At 41.0% G+C, this 22,852-nt stretch overlaps 1 protein-coding gene across 1 annotated transcript in view; it reads left to right on the top strand.

The window, feature by feature from the left end:
* Positions 1 to 21,782, top strand: part of LOC125481192 (E3 ubiquitin-protein ligase SMURF2-like) — a gene marked incomplete at both ends in the record, with an annotated part of 28,623 nt that extends 6,841 nt beyond the window's left edge. The window contains one exon of the mRNA XM_048592416.1: positions 21,575 to 21,782. Coding sequence (XP_048448373.1) covers positions 21,575 to 21,782 — 208 coding nt within the window. The remainder of the gene's footprint in view (positions 1 to 21,574) is intronic.
* Between the last annotated feature and the right edge of the window lie 1,070 nt (positions 21,783 to 22,852).

Here is a 22,852-nt window from a genome sequence, read left to right as displayed (position 1 = left end):
TAAATATTTTCTTCCCTCTACCACTGCCCCCAAACTTCCCACCACACCCCAGTTGGAAACTGCATAGCTTCTATTCATCACTACTACTGGTAATGAAACAATGCCAGAGTTTGTCAACACATAGATGTATGCTCAATTCTCTGATTCACCAAATATAGTTTCCTCCAACTTCTATCACAAGTTAAACTGTTTAACAGGTATTTGCAAATGTAGGTGTATGTATGTATGTTTAATTGTGCCTACTGTAAGCTGGTGTTCTTCCAGCCAATGAAATAGCCAAAGCAACAGATGTTTGAAGGAATGGTAAAGGTTATGGGTTCAAGCAAAAATTGTTTATAGTAAGAAAAATTCAGTGGCCTGGAAATGCAGACAGTTTTCGGTAAATAGTCAGACACCACAGTGACTGAGGGATGCTGCTTTATATGCTCCTCTTAACAGAAGCATGTAATAAACATCATTACGAAAAACCACGATCCTATCTTGATGACTGTCTGCTTATCCAAACTTTATTTTCACTTGTCTCAGTGGACCTTTTCCTGGATAGCGTCCAACTCTGGTAATATGGATGGGAACTACAAGCAGCTTATGTTTAAATCCTTTTATTAAGGGTCTAAATCCATAAGTAATATGGACTTTAAGGGGACTTTTTCTCCTCCATTCAATTTAGGTTTTTCACTCTGTTCTTCCAAGTACCAAGCACCATTTTTCGGTGAGGACAGCAGACAAGTAACCTGGCCCCAGGCTGCTTCTGTTATTAACTGGCTGCTGGCAGACACATTAGCGTGTCCTGTGTTAACTTGCCCTCCAATTTTCCTTCATTCCCTCGTTATGCAGGAAACAAGTAATTTTGATTCATTGCAACCCCTTGATGACCTAAAATACAGGAGCTTTGGTCACTGTGCTTGTACTTTTTTTATGTGTTTCTCCCTTTCTGATGCAGTTTACTGCAATGTTTTTTTTGGTGCCGTACAAGTATAATGTATGAGGAGAAGTTGAGTCGACTAGGAGTTCAGAAGAATGACAAAGGATCTTGTAGAAACCTATAAAGTTCTAACAGGACTAGACAAAGTAGATGAAAGAAGGAGGCTGCTGATTTTAGGGGAGTCCAGAACAAGGGTTCTTAGGATTGGGGGAAATCATTTTGGACTGAGATGAGGAGAAATTTTTTCACCCAGATGGGTCTGTGGAATTCACTGTCACAGAAAACAGTGGAGGCCAAAACATTTTACAATTTCAAGAAGGAGTTGGATATAGCATATTGGGGTTAAAGGGGTCAAGGCATTTGGAGGAAAAGCAGGAACAGGCTGATGAGTTGGATGATCAGTCATGATCATATGAATGGCAGAGCAGGTGCAAAGGGCCAAATAACTTACTCCTGTTCTTATTTTCTATGTTTCGATGTAGGGGAAAATTGTGGGTCTGCACTACCTACTCTTACACCACACATTTAATCTAGAAAGCTGACCTCTACTCACGCATAGTTAAATACATACACAGAGATCCATTCTGTAGTTTCCAAATGTTAGTGAAATGTTTTAATTTCTTAGTGATGGAAAATCACCTTGTCAGCCTTTTTCTAACTTTCTGAAGAATCCAGACATTGTGCTGACCTGTCTTTAATAAAGTTTCAGAGCTCTGATTCACACTGCAACTGGTGCAGAACAGAAGAGGTATCAAGACCATCCCGTTTCAGAAGCTTTTCACTCTTCAAAAAAGGCCAAATCACCAGTATGACAAAGTTAAAATTACATTTATACTGCTTATTGCAAAAATAGTTGTTTCAATGCCATCTAAAGAAAAGGTCTTTGCATTCAAATAAACAAAAGCATTGCTTTTGTGTTTGTGGGCGTTTTGTTTAATCTTTTAATTATCTAGCATCCAGAGCTAAAATTTCATCCTTCTGTGCACCAATTAAGATAATGCAATATCAAGTTTAAATTTTGCATGTGATATTTTTCCACATCTGTTCTATTCCAAATTGGTGAAGCTGATCATTCTTAGTTTAATTTATGTTGCTGCTATTATGTCCTGAAAAGATTCTGCAATTAAAAATCGGCTTGCAGCGGGTTATTGTTTGTGGTATTAGTTCTACTTCTTTCATACTTGTTTCAATATGGAAATTAAATCGTGACATTTTTATAGACCTTGAAAAGAATGTTACAACTGAATTTGTTAGGTGTTAAGTTGTACTGTAATCAGAATGCTGCAGAGCTGATGTATCTCAATTAATCTTACAGGTTAAAATTGTCTGTCTGCATTTTAGCTTTACTCTGTGTGCAAATGTGGAAAATTTGTCTATTGCTGCTTGATCACAATGATCTAGATAGCTGCTCTTTGGAAATATTGAAAGGAAATAAATTAACCAGCTTGGAGTTGCTGCAGACTCTTCAAGAATTGAGTTTTTGATATCATTGGCAATTTTTAAGAGCAAATAATTTGGCATGCTAGACTTGGGAAAAAAATAAGCCAAAAATTTTTGTGGTTTCTTTTTCTGGAAGACTATAATGGAAATGCTTGCCAAGGGAAATTAAGTGACTCTTAAGATGGGTGTTTCACACTTGTATTATGGCAAAGTGACCCCAACATTGTTTTCATGTTGCGCTATTATACTCAACCTTTAAGGCATTACTTAATTGTGTATTATACCTTTTAATGTAAGGCTAATTAAAATGTTTATATATGTCTTTGAAAGGCAACAGGGGAATCAGAGGAAAATGCCTATCTATAGCTGTAATTAAAATGATGGCTGGGCAATTGAATAGTACCCTGTTTTACATTTCACCCTGTTCTGTTGCCATGCCTATTTTTAACAGTATGTTGAATGAAAGCCTATCCTTTGTTACGACAAAGTAACTTTTCAAAGGATCGTTAGAACTTAATGACGCAAATTGACTGTTTGCTACTACTTCCTCCATAGAACGCTCTCCCTTTATCTCTTTGCTCTTGTTTATGCCATCCCCCATGAACAGAAGCATAGCCCAAATAGATTTTTACAAATAAAAAACAAAAATGTTGGAAGTACTCAGCAATTTCTGCAGCATCTGGGGAGAATGAAATAAAGTTAGCATTTCAGGTTCACCTGGACCTATTTCTGTAAATTCAGGAAGAGTGGTGAAGTGCCTTTCAGGTTTCCAGATGTTTTAGAAAGTAAGATGCCATTTGTGATCTCAGTCATTTTTTAATGCTGATTCCATAAGTGGTACAGAACATTGGAGGATAAATTGTTGTGTCGTGGATTGATAGAAGCTAAGCTTATGTCTACTAGGTACCTCAAAGTTCAGGTCCTTCCTCCTTCAAAGAGGCCAGTTGCTGTTGCATTCCTCCTGGAATCCATTGCTGGCAGCATTGGCAGAAGCACAAAGCAGTTTGTCACCTTCCCTTTCCAATCAGGCTACAGCGAAGGCCTTGAACAAGAAAATGGAAAAAAAGATAAAATAATCTACTTAAAGATTTGTATTGCATTGAGACTTCTATAGGGGTGGGGAGGACTTCCAATAAATCTGTACAAACACTTAAAACACAAGTTTTTGATGATGGCAGCTAATCACGACAAATGAATGCGTACTTAAAGAATTAGTGTTGTATAAATACATTTTGTTAAACTTCACAGAAGTTGCAGTTCAATAAAAAGTAAGGTTTCAGCATAGATTTCCTAAATCCCTGTCACAATATTGGTTTTGTTGTGTATGCATAGAGTTTGGACATTCAGAGACCTGTGGTGCATATTGCCCTTTTTACAAAAATAAGTAAAGCAGGAGTAGACCATTCACTCATTCGAATCTATTCTACCATTCTATAAAATCGCAGCTGATCATCTCAACTCCACTTTCCTGTCTAATCCCCCAAACCCTCGATTCCCTTCGAGTTTTAAAAAAAAAAGCTATCAAACTCAGCCTTGAAAGAACTTAAAGACTAAGCATCTTAAACCTTCGAATATGAGAATTAAGACCCTTTAGCACGTACCAGTAACTGGTTTACTAGAACGGATCCTTGAAATTGAAACTGTTAAATAGGGCTGCCAAACATTGTAGATTTTGTGGTGAGTTGGATTTATTTTTAGTCTTTCCCAAATGCATAGTGCCATTGAAGTTTGATTTAAGGAGTAATAAAATTGTTTAACTTGTGAAATCTTTTGTTGGTTCTCTTTAAATCTGTACCTGTCATGTATAATAAATGGATTCCTGGTCATTTTAGCATGTACTTTAAAGGTTGCATTTGAATTGCTCTTTAACACGGAAGTTCAGTTGTTAAATACAGTGCAAACATAGAAGATTCCCTATCATGATGCCTTTTTGGAGGCTGAAACCTTAATCCAATGACAGTTTTGCAGATTCATAAGGGAAAAAATGAATTGCTAGACAACAAATGTCTGTGTCCCCTTGGTCCACCTGCTAACATCTTGGTAGTCACATTACCCAATGAAGATGGAATTGTTGACTTGCAACAATCGGAGTATCTGCCTCCAGCAGACAGGAATGATACAAGCACGACCTGACTGGAGAACTTTGGGTGGCTAGATTCATGATTACTTTTTCCCCTCTTGGCATGCTGCATGTACTAGATCATGTCCTAAATTACTCGGATACTAATCTCCAAATGTTATTCTCTGAAATCATTTGCCTAATTTTCTCACACCCTGCTTCCACCATTTCCTTAATGTGCCTGTACCATAGATGAGTCACTCCCTCCCTGCAATACAGTTTGCATAGATTAGTTTCACGTTTACCCTTCCTTCAAGAACTGCTGTGTTTTGGTTCTGATGTTCTGGACAGGGTAAAATAGTTGGTCGTGGTCCACATTATCTAATCCCTTTAAAATCTTAAAATCAATTGTTTTGACATTGCTTAGCCTTTTGTTTCCATGGAGAATGTCTACAATCTACATGATCGTTCCTTATAATCCAATTCATGCCTATCCCCGCAATCATAAAGGTTGCTCTTTTCTGTATTCTTTTGGTAGCCGCAATATCCTTTTGAATTGTAGCTGCTAGGACTCTGACTGGTATTCTGAGTGACTGTACAAAGGTTTATAAAATGACAGGGATACCTCATTTATTTTGGCTCAGTGTTGACCTTTTAATACATCGCGACATTTGATTTACTTCACTTGTTGTTCATAGAGTCATACAGCGCAAAAGAAACCCTTCAGTCCAACTCGTCTGCACCGACCAGCCATCCCAAACTGACCTAATCCCATTCGCCAGCATTTGGCCCAAATCACACTCAATCCTTCCTATTCATGTACCCATCAGATGCCTTTTAAATGTTCTGATTGTACCCACCTCCAAAATTTCCTCTGGCAACTTGTTTCATACATGCACCACACTCTCTGTGAAAAAGTTACCCTTCAGGTCATCTTTAAATCTTTTCCCCTCTCACCTTAACCCTATGCCCTCTAGTTTAGGACTACCCCACCCTGGGAAAAAGACTGTGGCTATTCATCTATTCATGCTCCTCATGATTTTATAAACCTCTATAAAGTCACCCCTCGTCCTCTGACAGTCCATGAAAAAAAGCCCCAGCCTATTCAGCCTGTCCCTCAACTCAAGCCCTCCAGTCCTGGAAACATCCTTGTAAATATTTTCTGCACCCTCTCCAGTTTAACAACATCCTTCCTCCCTCATTCATTAGGTGTAGTGCTCATAGTTCCAGGTAGCTTGTGTTAATATTAAGAATTACAATTGAAAGAGGAAGAATGGCAGAATTGCTGGCATATGTTGTCCTATATTATAAAACTTACTTTGTTTGCCTTTATATTGAAAATTTAACATGACTTTTGTAAAAGACTGAAATGTTCTCAACGAAGGTATTTTCTGATTCCTATGGAAGGAGGGATAGAAGCATTGGAGGGAGAATCAATCCTGTGACTTATTGCATTGCAGCATTTGTCTGTCTAGCTTCTCAATTGAAAGCATGCATGTAAAGGAAATTAAAGGAGTACAGATATGCAGATGACACAAAACTTGGAAGAACTGTGAGGAGGACAGTGTGCAACTCCAACAGTATATTGACAAGTTGGTGTAAGGTAGGAAGAACATTGAAAGAAAATATAAAACAGTGAGTACTATGCTGAAAGGGGTGCAAGAGCAGAGGGACTTGGGTGTAAATGTGCACAGGTCATTGAAGGTAAGCAGACAAGTGGAGAGAGCCACTATTAAAGAAGATGGTGGCCTTGGCTTTATTAATAGAGGCATAAAGTACAAGAGCAAAGAGCTGATGTTGAACTTGTTTAAGACATTGTTAGACCTTAGCTGGAGTATTTTGTACTGGGTTGGGGCCCCTCGTTCTAGGAAATATATGAATGTATTGGAGACAGTTCAGAAGCAATTTACAAGAATGATTCCAGGAATAAGAAACTTCATTTCTGAGGATAGATTGAAGAAATTGGGCCTGTTGCCCTTGGAGAAGAGAGGCTGACAGGAGATTTGAGAAAGGTTTTCAAAATCATGAGTGGGCTGAATAGAGTAGGTGGGGAGAAGCTGTTCCTGCTCACAAAAGGATCAAGAACCAAAGGGCACACATTTAAAGTGATGTGACGTGAGAAAAATCTTTTTCACTCAGCAAGGAGTTAGACTGTGGAATGCACTGCCTGGAAATGTGTTGGAACCAGGTTCAATTGAGGCATTCAAGAGGGCATTGAATGATTATTTGTAAAGAAATAATGTACAAGGGTATGGAGAGAATGCAGGAGATTGGCATTATGTAATGATACTCGTTAGAAGAGTTGGTGCAGGCACGATGGGCTGATTGAATTTCTTCTATTTTTTAATAAACAAAAGCAGAAAAAAAATGTATTTCACAAGAAATGAATACTTCATTAAATAACTTATTTTGTTGCTAGTCTGGTGCATTGTTGCATTGCTTTGCAGTTTCATATAAATGCTTATCAAGATTTTCTCTATTTCCTGTGTGCTAAAGTGACATAATGTTAATAAACGTGCTACAAACCTGTGAGTGTATCTAAGCACATTTAAAAAGGAGTAATTATGTCTTTGAAAATTAAAACGTGACGTGGAATTTTGATTTTTCTCTGTTCATCTGAGTCGGCTTTTGTATTTAAATGATAATACATTCTGACTTGGTATCAGAATTAGTGAAGCCATCCATGTGAAAAATAGATGGAGGGTAATATGGAAAGGGTTGTTGATTCATTGGAAAACGGTCATCTAAAATGCTGCTTTGTGAGCCACATGACCTGCCTTAGCATCATAGAGTGAATATATTCATGAAGCTATTTTGAGGATTCTATAGTGAAGGTAAATAGAAAAATGGGCAAGAGCATCCCTACCATGACACTTCTCAGAAGATAATATGAGATGATTGATCCCTGACATTGAACAGTTGGGATGAAAGATTTTGATTTATTAGCTCAAAACAACATGAAAGACATACCATTTAAGTATAGCAAATAGAAGCCTTGTTCTAACCAGTAAAATGCATTTCTTCTGTTATCAGCTCTAGCTACCATGTGAACAGTGCAGTCACTGTGCACTGGGGTCCTTGTGTGCTTATATCTCAGGATAGTTTTAATAGCTGGCTCCACAGTGAAGTCTGGCATGCAAAATCTAAATAGGGTGAGACTTCCTGTTGACTTTTCTGACATTGACATTTGTTCGGGGCCGCAGATAAAGAGGGAATTAAGCCCATCTTATTTCCAGCCCCATGCAAGACGAAGCTTACATGTCATGCATACACAGGCTGGAATAGTACTCAGACTTGGCAGATGCCGTTCATCATTGGGAACACTGATCTTTGACCTTGGAATGTGTCAAGTTAGAAGCAACTCCGGCGGCAGAAATCGTAACCTACAATTTGTTAGGGTTTAGATGCAGATGGTTGAAGCATTTTAGATTGATTTGCTATGTTGAGATGGCTCTAATTTGCCATTTTGACGAGACTTGAATTTTAGAAAAGATATTGTAGCAATATCAGACAGTTTAAAATGCACCTCATTTTCTTGCAAACTATGATGCTCAAGTTGCTTTCTGGAAATATATTGCATGATTTATTTATTTTTGAATTCAGAAAGTAGATATTTTCTAAATTCAGTTCTAAGGCTGTTTTAGAATTGTTTATTCTTAAGAGATCATATTTGGGAACATGGATTGGGAACAAGCCTGAAATGAGATTTGCCTCTTTCTTCCTGTATTTCATATTGAGTCTTCTTGATATTGAAGTAAATTTAAGCTGATTTTCAGTATTCTTTAATACTAAATGAGTTCACGTGAAATCGAACAGTTACAGTGATGCTTTAGAGATTTCCTTATAAGCTTTTGGGCTATTGGGACAGACCAAAAAGAATTCTGTCTTCATTTAATGCATGCTGTGTGGAATTTTTGCTGTGGATATCATTGGTGTTGAGGCAAAACATAAAAGTAACGAATATATAATTTGCCAGTGCTGATGTTCCACACTTTGATGGTTCAGAAAATACTTTTCTTTAAAAATAACTTGTACTTTGTTATTGCATTGAGATTTGGTACTGGTTTATACTGATAAAGATAGTCCGTATTTGATCTATAGTCTGTACTGAGTTTCCAAATTCAAGAAATTAAAACTCAACCTTAAACTTGGAAGATAACAAGGTGTAGAGCTGGATGAACACAGCAGGCCAAGCAGCAGAGGAGCTGCTCTGCTCCTCTGATGCTGCTTGGCCTGCTGTGTTCATCCAGCTCTACGCCTTGTTACCTCAGATTCTCCAGCACCTGCAGTTCCTACTATCTCTTAAACTCAGAAGAATGTAATTGCGCAGCATGACTACCCATTCTCTTCCTCCATGCCACCCCTGCCCCACAAGATCCTCCACAAACACCAAACCTCCTTTTGCCTCACCCCAAACCACCATAAATAACCAGCTCCTCACATTGTTTTCAGTGAAGAAACTAGTTGTTTTCACCTGTTGGACAGTACTAGCACTTCTAACCCAGATAGGCTGCCTACCGGTCTACTTAATCTAAACTCATCAGTGTAACTTTCTATTCCTTTCTCCACCATGCTTATATCGCTTTTCATTAAATACATCTGCTCCTTATTGTAGTGAGTTAAACATTTTCACCACCCTTTGGTTAAAGACATATCTCCTGAATTCCTGATTGGATTTATCAATGACTACCTTCGAATTAACTTAATTTTTGATGCAGTATCAAATGGGAACATAGAACATAAAACAGTACAGCACAGTACAGGCCCTTCGGTCCACGATGTTGTGCCAACCTATTATCCTACTCTAAGATCAAACTACCCTGCATATCCTACATTTTACTATCCTCCATGTGCCTATCCAAGAGTCGCTTAAATGTCCCTAATGTATCTAACTACCACCACTGGCATCGCATTCCACGCATCCTCCACTCTCTGCGTAAAGAACCTACCTCTGACATCTCCCCTGTACCTTCCTCCAATCACCTTAAAATTATGCCCCTTTGTCATAGTCATTTCTGCCCTGGGAAAAAGTCTCTGGCTATCCACTCTAACTATGCCTTTCATCATCTTGTACACTTCTATGAAATCACCTCTCATCCTTCTTCGCTCCAATAAGAAAAACCCTAGCTCCCTTAACCTTTCCTCATAAGACCTGCCCTCCAGTCCAGGCAGCATCCTGGTAAATCTCCTCTGCACCCTCTCTAAAGCTTCCGCATCCTTCCTATAATGAGGCAACCAGAACTGAACACAATATTCCAAGTGTGGTCTCACCAGGGTTTTATAAATGTTTTCTTTGTCTAGTTGGGATGGTTGATGATCAATCAAGATGAACCAAGCGATCTCAAGACCAGAGGCAAGATACACAAAGGGAACAGGGCTATCATTCTACTAGAAGGGATAATATTCCAGTAAGGGCCCCCATATTCAGCGGCAGGAGTAATAATAGAAAAGTTTTGAAGAAAACTGATGACGTTGCTGTTTTAGAAAACTGTTTAAAAGTTGCAGACTTCAGTAAACTGCTCAAGCAGAGCTATGTATTTAAAAATAAGACAAATTCAGACTTGGCCATATGCCTTCTCTGAAACACATGTCAAGATTGTCTGACAGGTGGTTAATGGTAAAGTCTGAGGTTTAAAAGGCAGACACTAAAGTTGCATTTGTGGCTTTTTTCTTTAAAAATGCACCAATGAGATGCATTAGTGTCCAAAGTTATTTTGAAGCAATTTGTGCAATGTTGAAAACACTACAAGGAGTAGTTCCTTTTATATGTAAATAGAGGAAATGTCTCAAGCATACAGTTTTGTGGTCATAATCACTCATTCTCATCTTCAAAAGTAGTTATCAAAACAGCCAATTTCCATAATATACATATAAAATGCAATTCTTTTATTCATTTATATAGGCCCTTTAACATTGTAAGATATTCCAAATTCTGTGTTCAATATTTTGCACAAAAATTAGATCAATGCTGGAAGTAGTATGTACTCCCATGCTGATGAGAAGATGTGAACGTAGGGGCCTGAATTATTGGTGAGTGGTGAATGTTGCACTTGCACTTGCCCAAAGACCTTTTATAAGATTCTCCACTGGAACATTACTGAGAGTAGAGCCTTGTTACAGTGTAGTACCTTCTACAGGGGAATGAAAGAGCAGTGTGAATGGGTCAAGCAACAGTGTGTCACTGAGCAATAAGTTTTTAAAAAAGTATTAAACTGTGCAGAGTCTGACCCAGCAAATCTCAGTTAAGAACATTTAATTGAATCACTCATCATTTCTGAAAATGGAAGGATGAGGGAAAGAAAGGGGAATTAAAAAACAGACAGGAAATGTTTAAAAATATTGAAATCTTGAACATTGAATAAAGGCTGAAGGCTTAAGTTGCAACACTTGTAAAAACTCACTTTTAGTGCTCAAGAGGCTGACCAATTTAAACTTGACTTGTCACAATATTAAAAATATACTTACACCAGAATGGTGAAGCCTTAAACTTCTCTTGCAAGTTCAGTTCATGTTTATCAAATAAGTGTAGAAGCTTCTGTGTTTTCCATGTATATCAATGTGGCTTTTCGTGGCAAGATCTTGCTATGGCCCACCTTCTGGAGAAAAAGAATAGCATGAGCAGTAATGTCCTGAAGTCCACATTTAACTTGGCATGTACCAACAAAAAAAGTAGCTGATTCCATAGAATCATAGAATCCTTAGAGTGTGGGAGCAGGCCATTTGGCCCATTGATCCTCTTAATTACACTGACCACTGATGACCCTGTTTTAATTGGCACTGCAACACTTGAGCCGTGACGTACAACTTTGTATTTGTCGGTTGCATTGCATCTTGAAGACATGTAGTCAAGTAATGTGTTGATTAGAATTGTCCCAAAGTAGTGCTATTGTGATTGATTTCTGGAGACACAAGTGGGACATCCTCTGAGGAGCAAATGTAAGTTTGTTGTTTTGAATTGATTAATATAGATTTCAAAATTGGTACATGTCCCATGCTGATCAATCAGATGCAAGGTAGGTTTTTTCACGGATCTCACGTAAATGTTGCATGGTTTTTTTTGGCTGAGTGAATGATTCCTATCATGAGTCCACATTGTAAGACCTGTAATGCTGCTAGTATAGGCCTGGCTCATTCATAGAATCGTCCTGGCATGTAATTGGGATGTATGTAGGTTGCAAGCAACAGAGAGTGAGTTTTTATCAAAAGAAAAATGACTGTTGTTTGTCTAAAAGCTACTGGAGCAAATGAAAGTTGCTTTGAGTTTTATTCACGCATGTGACTGTAAGAGGTAAAAGGAGGGATCGAGAGAACAGTCAAAATAATTATTTTGCAAACAAAAGCGTATTTCCAATTTTCATAATTTTGATTCTTTCATCCTGTGGTTTCTACACAGAATATGGTAAAACCTTTTAAATATATGAAGAAGCTTAAGTTGAACTTCTGTGTAGCTGAAAAAAACAGTTTCAGTGACTGTGTTATGAAACAGGTGCACTCCAAGGGGCTAACCCAGCTGTGTAAATGTTAATGCAAATTTAATCTTTATGAAAACATTTACAAACAGCTTTCAAGAAATACTACTATAATTTTCATATTGAAAATCATTATTCCAGGATTTTAAAAATTTGGGGCAATTGATGAGCTTTGTTTAGAAAGAAAATCTTGCTTTAACATGAATCAGACTTGGAACCCAATTTCACCTTTTATGCAGATACTAGTTCCTGTTTTAACAACCTGTTTACGGCACAGGATATTACTTTAAAACATTTCCATTAAAGGAGTGGAAATAATTTGCTTGAAGCCAATTTGTTTTCTAAAAATGTGTTTTGGAGTAATGAGGTTATGTGCAACAATGACACATCTTTATTATCCTTCAAATTGGAGCTATTTGAACCTTACTGTTAAAACAACGAATTATAAGTACCTGAAAACCCATCTGTTTATGAGTTGCAGAAGTCTGCAAAAATTGCCAAGAATTTTTCGTTTTATTGCCAGTGGGTAATACTGAAAAATTCCCTCATTCCTGTGGTCAGTCAGCCACGGACGGTGTCTCAGCCAGGTTGCTAACACAAACAGCATTTTGTAAGCAATAACATCTTGCAAATGAGTTCCTTGGAACATGCTGTGGTACTGAGCTTAGATCAAAGGTGTAAGGATTGGCATGCTATCGTATTTTGAAATGCTACCTGTAAATTTGAGATCTCCTTTTTTGTCTTGACAATAGGTGGAAGCAAGAATCAGCAGTTCAGAATTAGCATCACTTTCAGAATGACCCTGTTTAGTCTATGAATGTGCTTTTTCTCCTACAGCTGCTGCATTAATAAGATTGAGGGTCGGGCCAAAGAAGAGTTCAGATTTGGCAGGGGACTGTTAAAATTTGTTTTTCCTTCTCTCTGATACCCTCTCTTTGCTCTGCATCAGGGCCCCTGCTGTGATGTCTTGCAATTTGCACTTAATATTGTTTAAAATAATGCTGCAAATGTGGAAAATATTCTTAATATGAATCAGTTTCATCTCCCTTTGTGTCACTCAGTGGGAAATGAGGGGATAAATGTTCTCTCTTTTCTAGGAGAAAGAATGTGCATGCACACTGCCTTTCACAACCTGAGAAAACAGAGCAACCAATGGGATATGTTTGAAATACTGTATAGTCACAATTGTCATTATCTGCTTCTCTCCCAATTACTTTGTGTATCTCATGTTTACTGGGAGCATGCATATTAGAAGAGGAAGAAAACTTAAGAGAACTTTTATTTTATTGATGCATTGACTTTGAAAATAAGCTTTTTTATTATTTTTATGGACTGAATTTGTTTACATCTTTAAATTTATCTCTTAATAACTGATTAAAACCAGCATATAATGCTCTGGGTGCTCTGCTTGTGCTTTAAGAACAGAAAGCATACAGGGACTGACTTATACGAGATGCTGCTGGATATACACATACATATAGATACTAACCCCCCAATTAAAATTGTTGAGGGAATCTAAAAGAGACCTGCTGGCAAATCAGCAGCCAGAGGCTCTGCATCATTTTGGAACAGACGTGTGTAGTGGTGAGTTGGTGTTTAGGCATCTTACCAGATACCAAGCTGGCAGACTGCAGAGAAGTGGTTGAGGAGTTGGGTTGAGAAGCTGTGCACTTGATCTGTTTGTCAGAACTGTCGACATGACATTGGTCTTCTGAACTTCTCTGCCCACCCTCACCTATTCCAGCCTATCTGTCTTTGAACTGACTGCACTCTGTGCTCTCAGATCCACTTCTGACTTTATAATTTAGCATGCTGACAAGGGTGGTGCTCACATTGTCTGGTGAACCAACATCTACATTGCAGACTCTAAGCACCAACTCTCCGATACCTCTTATCTTCCCCCGGACCATGACCCCACCATGGAATATCAGACCATTGTGTCCACTACAGTCACTAACCTTATCTCATCTGGTGATCTCCCCCACTCCCCCAGTGCCTCAAGCTCACAGTCTTCGAATTCCACACAGCTCGCTTCTACGTCCTTCCCAGAATCCACAAGCAGGACTGTCCAGGCAGATCTGTTGTTTCTGCCTACTCCTGCCCACAGAACCCATCTCTTCCAACCTCAACTCAATTTTTTTCTCTCCTTGTCCAGTCCCTTCCCACTTACATCTGCAATTCCTCTGATACTTCACATTAGTTTCAGAATTTCCAGTTTGCAGGCTCCAGCCACCACCACCTTACCATGGATGTGCAATCCCTTGACACATCAGGATGGTCTCTAGGCTCTCTGCTTCTTCCTGGAGAAAAGGCCTGAACTGTCCCCATTCACCACCCCTCTCCCTGCCTGCTTGAGCTCATCCTCACTCTGAACAACTTCTGTTCTAACTCCTCACTTTCTTCAGGTAAAAGGAGTACCTATTTTGCTTCCAGTTCTCACTACCATCGGCCCCCCTTCACCTTCACCCAGTCCATCCCTGACTCCTCCCTTCCTTGACATCGCTCTTTCCATTTCTGAGTATAGGCTAGCCACTGATATCCACTACAAACCAACCAACTCCCATGGTTACCTTGACTGTACATCCTCACACACTGCTTCCTGTATTCCATTCTTCCAGTTCTTCCGTCTCCGTTGCATCTGTTCTGAGGATGCCAACTTCGAGAAGACAGCTGCCGAAATGCCCTCTTCCTTCCCCAACTGAAGGTTCCCCAGCACCGTAGTTGTCAGGGTCCTCAGTCAGGTCCAACCTATCTCCTGCACTTAAGCCCACACCCCCTCTCTTAACTCCTACAACAGTGATAGGGTCCCACTTGTCCTCTTCTACCATCCCACTAGCATCGACATCCAGAGGATCACTAGCTGCTTTTCCGCAAGCTCCGCAAGCTCCAGGAGGATGCCACCACCAGGCACACATTCCCCTCCCCTGTCAGCCTTCCGCAGGGCCAATTCCTACGGAACACTCTGGTCCCCTCCTTCTTCACTCCCAACACCCTTTCACAGCCCCATTGCATCTTCCCCTGCTACCGCTGAAGATGTAAACTTGCCCGTTAATTTCCTGCCGCCTCCGTATCCAAGGGCCCAGACACGCCTTCCAGATGAAGCAGTGCTTTACCTGCACTTCACTCAATCTAGTCTACTGCATTTGCTGCTCATAATGTGGTCTCCTCTACATTTGGAGGAACGAAGTGTAGATTGGGTGATCGCTTCATCAAACACCTATGTTCTGTCCACAGAAAAAGACCCTGAGCTTCCAGTTGCCTGCCACTTTAACACATGACCGTGTTTCCTGGCCAAAATCTGTCTCAAACTTGCCGCAGTGCTACAGCGCAAGCTAAAAGAACAGCACCTCATTTTCTACTTGGGAACTCTACAGCCTTCTGGACTCAATATCAAGTTCAACAAATTTAGAACTTGAGGCACCTTCCCCCATGTCCTTACCCCAGCCCCCACACACCAGGCCTAGTTATCACATGGTCTGCTATTACACACACACCCACAATTAGCCACTATTTGTCCACTAATAGCTATTCATTCTCCCAGGCTGATTGTTATCCATTCTTTTGTTGTCCAACTGTTCTCCTCTCTCGTTGGGCTCTATCTCCAGCAATGGTTTACTCCTTACCCCCTCTCCCAACCTTATCTTCTGCATAAAAAAACATTTTCCTAGCTACCATCAGTTCTGAGGATGGGTCACTGAACCCAAAACATTAACTCTGATTTCTCTCCACAGATGCTGCCAGACATGCTGAGCTTTTCCAGCAATTTCCGTTGTTGTTGTTGTTGTTGTTGAGAAGTTATGCATTGGGGGTGAAAGCAGTCTGGGAAATCTAGCATCTTGGAGTGTGTCTCTCATGAGTACAGGGGGACCTGTTAAATAGGGAAATGCTGTCTTCCCATCGCACACAGTTCACCTGTTGAGCTGGGCACATGACATGTGTCTATCCGAAGATGGTAATGTGAGACCCATAAGTGGGCAGCAGTTATTTCAGTTGACCCACTGGCGGGTTGCCTGTCTGACAGCACACTCACTGATGGAATAATTGCAGTGCAGGAAGTGGCAGTTAGGTAAATTTAGGCTGATGTCAGTAATAGGGAAAATACTAGAGTCCATTATAAACAATTTCATAGCAAAGCACTTGGAAGAGAGTGACAGGATTGGACAGAGTCAGCATGGATTCACAAAAGGGAAATCATGCTTGATAAATATACTGGAATTTTTGGAGGATGTAACTAGTGGAGTTGATAAATGGATGTGGTTTACTTAGACTTTCAGAAGGGTTTTGATCAGGTCCCACATAGGAGATTAGAATGTAAAATTAAATTGCATGGGATTGGGGAGGGAAGTGTACTGACATTCACACCACACAAATGACCATCAATAAGAGACAACCTAATCACCGCCCTTAACAATCAATGTGCTAAATCCCCCACTGTCAACATACCATTGACCAGAAACTCAACTGGACTTGCCACACAAACACACCGGCTACAGGAGAGGGTCAGAGGTTAGGAATACTGTGGCAAGTAGCTCACCTCCTGACTGCTCAAAGCCTGCCCACCATCTACAAGACACAAATCAGGAGTGTGATGGAATACTCCCCACTTGCCTGGATGAGTGCAGCCCCAACAACACGCAACAAGTTTGACACTGTCCATGACAAAGCAGCCCACTTGATTGACACTACATCCACAAACATCCACTCCCTCCACCGCCAATGCTCAGTAGCAGCAGTGTGCACTATCTACAAGATGCACTGCAGAAATTCAGTAAAGATCCTCAGACAGCACCTTCCAAACCCATGACCACTTCTGTCTAGAAGGACAAGGGCAGCAGATACATGGGAACACCACCACCTGCATGTTCCCCTCCAAGCCACTCACCATTCTGACTTGGAAATATATCACTGTTGCTGGGTCCAAATCCTGGAATATTCCCTACCTAAGGACATTGTGGGTAAACCTACAGCCCATTGACTGCAGCAGTTCAAGAAGGCAGCTCACTACCACCTTCTCAAAGGCAACTAGGGACAGGCAATAAATGCTGGCCTGCCAGCGATGCCCACATCCCACAAAAATGAATTTTTAAAAATGGGTAAAGAACTAATTAGCAGACAGGAGAGAGTAGGAATAAGCAGGTTATTTTCCAAATGGCTGCCAGTGACGAGTGGGGTACCACAGGCATCAATGCTTGGAACAAAAACAAAGTTGCTGGAAAAGCTCAGCAGGTCTGGCAGCATCTGTGAAGGAGAAAACAGAGTTAACGTTTCGGGTCCGGTGACCGTTCCTCAGAACTGATGGTGGCTGGGAAAATGTCAGCTTATATGCAGAAAATAGGGAGGTGGGCAGGTTAGGGAGTAAACGATAGGATACAGCCCAAAGACAGAGCAAGGTAGTTGGACAGACAAAGGAGTTGCTAACGATCAGGCTGGGAGGGTGAATAGTTGTTAATGGGGACTGTTAGTGACTAACAACAGGGGGTGTGTAATGGCAGGCTATGTGGTAACAAAGCCTGGTGTGTGGGGTGGGGGGCTGGGATACGGGAGAGTTTAGGCCCTAAAATTATTGAACTCAATATTGAGTCCGGAGGGCTGTAGAGACCCAAGCGGAAAATGAGGTGTTGTTCCTCCAGCTTGCGTTGGGCTTCACTGGAACACTGCAGCAAGCCAGAGGCAGAGATGTTGACCAGGGAGCAGGGTGGTGCATTGAAGTGACAGGCAACAGGTAGTTCAGGGTCTTTTTTGCGAGCAGAACGTAGATGTTCTGCAAAGCAGTCGCCAAGTCTACACTTCGTTTCCTCAATGTAGAAGAGACCACATTGTGAGCAGCGAATGCAGTAGACTAGAGTCTGGGAAGTGCAGGTGAAGTGTTGCTTCACCTGGAAGGTATGTTTGGGCCCTTGGATACTGGGGAGGGAAGAGGTAAATGGGCAGGTGTTGCACCTTCGCCAGTTACAGGGGAAGGTGCCATAGGGCTGTGGGGAGGTGTTGGGGTGAAGGAAGTGTGGACCGGGGTGTCCCGGAGGGAACGGTCCCTGCGGAAGGCGGACAAGGGAGGGGAGGGGAATATGTGTCTGGTGGTGGCATCTTGCTAGAGGTGGCGGAAATGGCGTCTGATGATCTTCTGGATGTGGATGCTGGTGGGAAGGTAAGTGAGGATAAGGGGAACCCTATCGCTGTTGCGGGAGGGAAGAGAAGGGATGCGGAAGGAGGAGATGGGTCGGACCTGGTTGAGGGCCCTGTTGACAACGGAGCTGGGGAATCCTCGGTTGAGGAAGAAGGTGGACATTTCGGAGGCTCCCTCGTCGAAGTTGGCCTCATCTGAACATATGCAACAGAGCGGAGCGCTCGGACTCCAGCTGTTCACAATAAAATATATTTTTTAGATGAGGGAACTGAATGCAGTATCTCTAAGCTTGCAGATGACACAAAGCTGTGTGGGAGGATGAGTTCTGAGGAGGATGCAGAGATGCTTCAGTATGATCTGGACAACTTGACAGGGTGCATGGTTGATGCAGAATGATGTGGATAAATGTGAGGTTATCCACTTCAGTAGCAAAAACAGAAAGACAGCTTATTGTCTGAATTATGACAGATTGGGATAGGGTAAGGTGCAATGAAACCTTGTAGACCAGTTGCTGAATGTAGGCATGGAGGTGCAGCAGGCAGTGAAAAAGGCAAATAAAACCTTGGTCTTCATAGTGAGATGTTTTGTGTACAGGAGCAGGGATGTATTGCTGCAATTGTACAGGGCATTGGGCATTGGTGAGATTGCACCTGGGGTATGGTGTGCAGATTTGATATTTTTCCGAGGAAGGATATTCTGCCTATGGAGGGAGTACAAGGAAGGTCTGCCAGACTCGGAGATAGTAAGAACTGCCGATGCTGGAGTCAGAGATAACACAGTGTGGAGCTGGAGGAACACAGAAGCCAGGCAGCATCAGAGGAGCAGGAAAGTTGACATTTCTGGTCAGGAAAAAGAAAAAAAAAGAATTTCTGCAGAAGAGTCCCGACCCGAAATGTCAACTTTCCTGCTCCTCTGATGCTGCCTGGCCTGCTGTGTTCCTCCAGCTCCACTCTAGGTTTACCAGACTGATTCCTGGGATGTCAGGACTGACGTATGGAGGGATACTGGATAATTAGAATTATATTTACTGGAGTTTAAAAGAATGGGTGTGAAATTTCACAGAAACCTATAAAATTCTAACCAGATGAGACGGAGTAAGCACGGGAAGAATGTTCCTGGTGACTGTGGAGTCCAGAAGCAAAGGTCACAGTCTAAGGATATGGGGTAGGCCATTCAGGACAGATGAGAAATTTCTTCACCAGTGAATGGTGAACTGATCAAACTTTCGGCCACAGAAAGTGTTTGAGACCAAAATAGTGTATGTTTTCAAGGAGGAGCTGGATATAATTCTGATGGTTAAAGGGATCAAAGGGTATGGGAAGAGAGCAGGAACAGTGACTTGGATGATCAGCCAAGACCATGTTGAATGTTGGGCAGGCTCAAAGGGCCGAATGGCCTACCCTCTTGACTTCTATGTTTCTAAGTTTACGAGGAGGTTGCCCACTGGATTTAACAATATCCCCTTGACCTCAACTCCTTGGTAAGAGACTATAAAATACAGGTCCATCTCCATGCATCACCGTCCCCACGTTTCCTGATGAAACATCTGTGTTTGTGGTTAATTTGTGAGCCAAGAGACTGGCCTCAACTGTGATACCCATTTTTGTCAATAGCCACTTGGCATTACTATCTACATTCATATGTGCTGAATAGCTACATCAGAAGGGTATTAAAAGGGGGAAATTTTATAGATGGCATAATTTTCCATTTTACATATTTAAATTGTGGTTGTACATCAATATATTTTATTCAATGGGCTAAAGAGTGGCAGATGGAGTTTAATTTGGATAAATGTGAGATATTGCATTTTGGTAAAACAAACACAACCAGGACTTATACAGTTAAAAGTAGCGCCTTGGGTAGTGCTATAGAACAGAGAGGTCAGGCGTTTAGGTATATAATTCTTTGAAGTTTGCATCACATAAAGATAGAGTGGTTAAGAAGGCGTTTAACACACTTGCCTTCATTGATTAGACCTTTGAGTAGGATTCTGGATGTCATGTTGAGGTGGTACACGACTTTGGTAAGGCATCTTGTGGAGTACTGTGTCCAGTTCTGGTTCCCCTGTAAAATCCTCAGGCAAGAACTCTCTCAACAACACCCCCAGGCTGGCCACTGTTATAGGAAGGATATTATTCGGCTGGAGAGGGTTCAGAAGAGATTTACCAGGATGTTGTTGGGAATGGAGGGTTTGAGTTATAAGGAGAAGCTGGATATGGTGTGACTTTTTTCACTGGAGCCTGGGAGATTGAAGGGTAACCTGATCGAGGATTGTAAAATCATGAAGGGTGCAGATAAGGTGAATGGAAGGTGTCTTTTCTCTAAGGTGGGGACTTTTAAAACTAGGGGACATATTTTAAGGTGATAGGAGAAGGATTTTAAAAAAGACAGAAGGCAATTTTTTTTTTTTACACAATGGTTCAGGTGTGGAATGAACTTCCAGAGGAAATGGTGGATGCGGGTACAGTTACAACGTCTAAAAGATATTTGGATAACGAAATGAACAAGAAATGTTTGGAGGGATTAGGGCCAAGCACAGGCAGGTGAAACTAGTTTAGTTTGGGATTATGGTCAGCATGGACTGATTAGACTGAAGAATCTGTTTCCGTGCTGTATGACTGAGTCTATGTTATAATGCTTGTAGCTCTGCCAGAATCTCCCATTCTAACATTATCCCAGAGCAAAGGTAACCCCTAGCTATGAATCTACATTTTTCTCTTTTCTCAACCTCCTTATGCAGTGCCTGAGTTCATCATCTCTGTGACCCATTGTCTGTACCCTTGACACTACTCCTCCTAAACTGCTTGACCAAGCATTTCCCTTCCTGGCTCCCAGGCTTGTTGATGTTGTAAGTGGCTTCATCTGCTTTTCTTCCTTTCTGAATCATCATGGCTTTGCTTAAAAGATCGGTCTATTTTAAATTCTTTACTGAATCTGTCTGACTAGAGTGTTTTGAGTATTTTTTTGTTTCAATTTAAAAAGTTCACTCAATGTTGCTATGTTAGCATTGTTTCTGAGTCACCTTGTCCAATGTCATTGACATACTAGAAAATTGAAGTAATTGTTAGGAAGTCTGCGCAATATTGTACCTCACTCAGTTTGTCTAAATTTTATCCAAATCCTTTTGCATTTGGAAAAGTATCCTTTGTTTTAATAGCAAGAAAGCTTCTTGCTTCAGTGATATATTCTAATATTGTGTAGTGAGAGAGCCACAATAAAATCATTCCATTTTAAATGTGCAATGAATTTAAAATGTCAGTATGTCTTTTGGCCAGCTTGAAGATATAATTTGTTTTTTCAATGCTGCACTAATTATGTTAATGTAAAAAGATTTCTGCTGGAAAAAGTTGCTAATGCAATTAATAGTTTCTACCATCCTGTAGAGATAATGAGCAAGGATCTGTCTGAAGTTTATTTTGGTAGTAACCTCATTGGAGTGCAACTCTTTCTGGCATGCAACAAAACTTGCTTACAGCAGTTGTAATTTGCACTGAAGTAAGTTATTTAGATCAGCTTTAAACCGTTCTCCTCCTTCCTTCTGCTTTTGTTTCTCCATCCAGTCGTCAGAATCACCTGAAGGAACAACAGCAGCAACAGCCGCTACCAGCGCCTCCAATCCTCCTGCCTGATGAAGCTGAATGCCTGACTGTGCCAAGATATAAACGAGACCTGGTCCAGAAGCTTAAAATCCTCAGGCAAGAACTCTCTCAACAACAGCCCCAGGCTGGCCACTGTCGCATTGAGGTTTCCAGGGAAGAGATATTTGAGGTATAGAGATTGTCTCCTTTTATTCTCTTTGCAAATGTAGAAACTGCCATGATGTAATTTGCAGCTGCATTGGACGGTTAAAACATCTAACTGAGGGACGAAGCTCCACAAATATTCTTATCCTTAAGGAGCCTAGCGCATCCTAAAAAAGATGAGGCTGTAGTATTTGTATCAGTCTTCAATCAAAAGTACAGAGTGGCTGATCCATCCCATCCCACTTTGGGAGTCACAGCATTACACAGCAGTCATCAGCCAATTTGATTCACTCCACATGGTATCAGGAAACAGCTAAAGGCATTGGTAACTGCAAAGCCCATGGGCCTTGACAACCTTCCAATGGTAGTACTGAAGACCAGCTCCTGAATTTGCCACATTCCTAGCTGAGCTGTTCTAAAAGAGCTACAACACTGGCATCTACCCAGCAATGTGAAAAAATGCCCAGATATGTCCTGTACATGCAAAAATGCAGGAGAAGCCAACTTGGCCATTTATCACTCCTTCAGTACGCTCTCAATCATAAATGAGGGTGGCAGATGCTATCAAGCAGCACTTGCTTAGCATTTAACCTGCTCACAAACATTTAGTCTGGGTTCCACCAGGGCCACTGAGCTCTTTAACCTCTTGATTCAAAAGGAACAAAAGAACCAAAATCCACACAGAAGTGAGTGTAACTGGCCTTGACATCAAGGCATTTGCAAATTGGAGTCAGTGGTAATTGAGGGACGCACTTTGCTGGTATATGACTGTTCAATTACTGAAGCATGGCATACAAGTGCCAGGCAATGTTCATCTCCCAGCAGAGATTATTTAATCATGGCTCCTTGATATTCAACGACATTGCCATCACTGAATCCTCCACTATCGACATTTTGGGGCTACCATTGATTGACCAGAACTTAAAATGGGCTGAACGTTCGGATACTGTGGTGAGACTAGGAATCCAGTAGTGAGTAAATCACCTCCCAATTCCCCAAAGTCTGTCCGCAATCTACAAGGCACCAATCAGGAGTGTGATGGAGTACTCCCCACTTGAATGTTTGAGTGCAGATCCAACAGCACTCAAGAAGCTT

Source organism: Rhincodon typus, unplaced genomic scaffold (genome assembly GCF_021869965.1).
Source record: "Rhincodon typus isolate 14 unplaced genomic scaffold, sRhiTyp1.1 hic_rhity00001175, whole genome shotgun sequence".
Taxonomy (NCBI): domain Eukaryota; kingdom Metazoa; phylum Chordata; class Chondrichthyes; order Orectolobiformes; family Rhincodontidae; genus Rhincodon; species Rhincodon typus.
The sequence above is the reverse complement of the archived record's forward strand: the minus strand, read 5'-3'. Positions and strand labels throughout refer to the sequence as shown.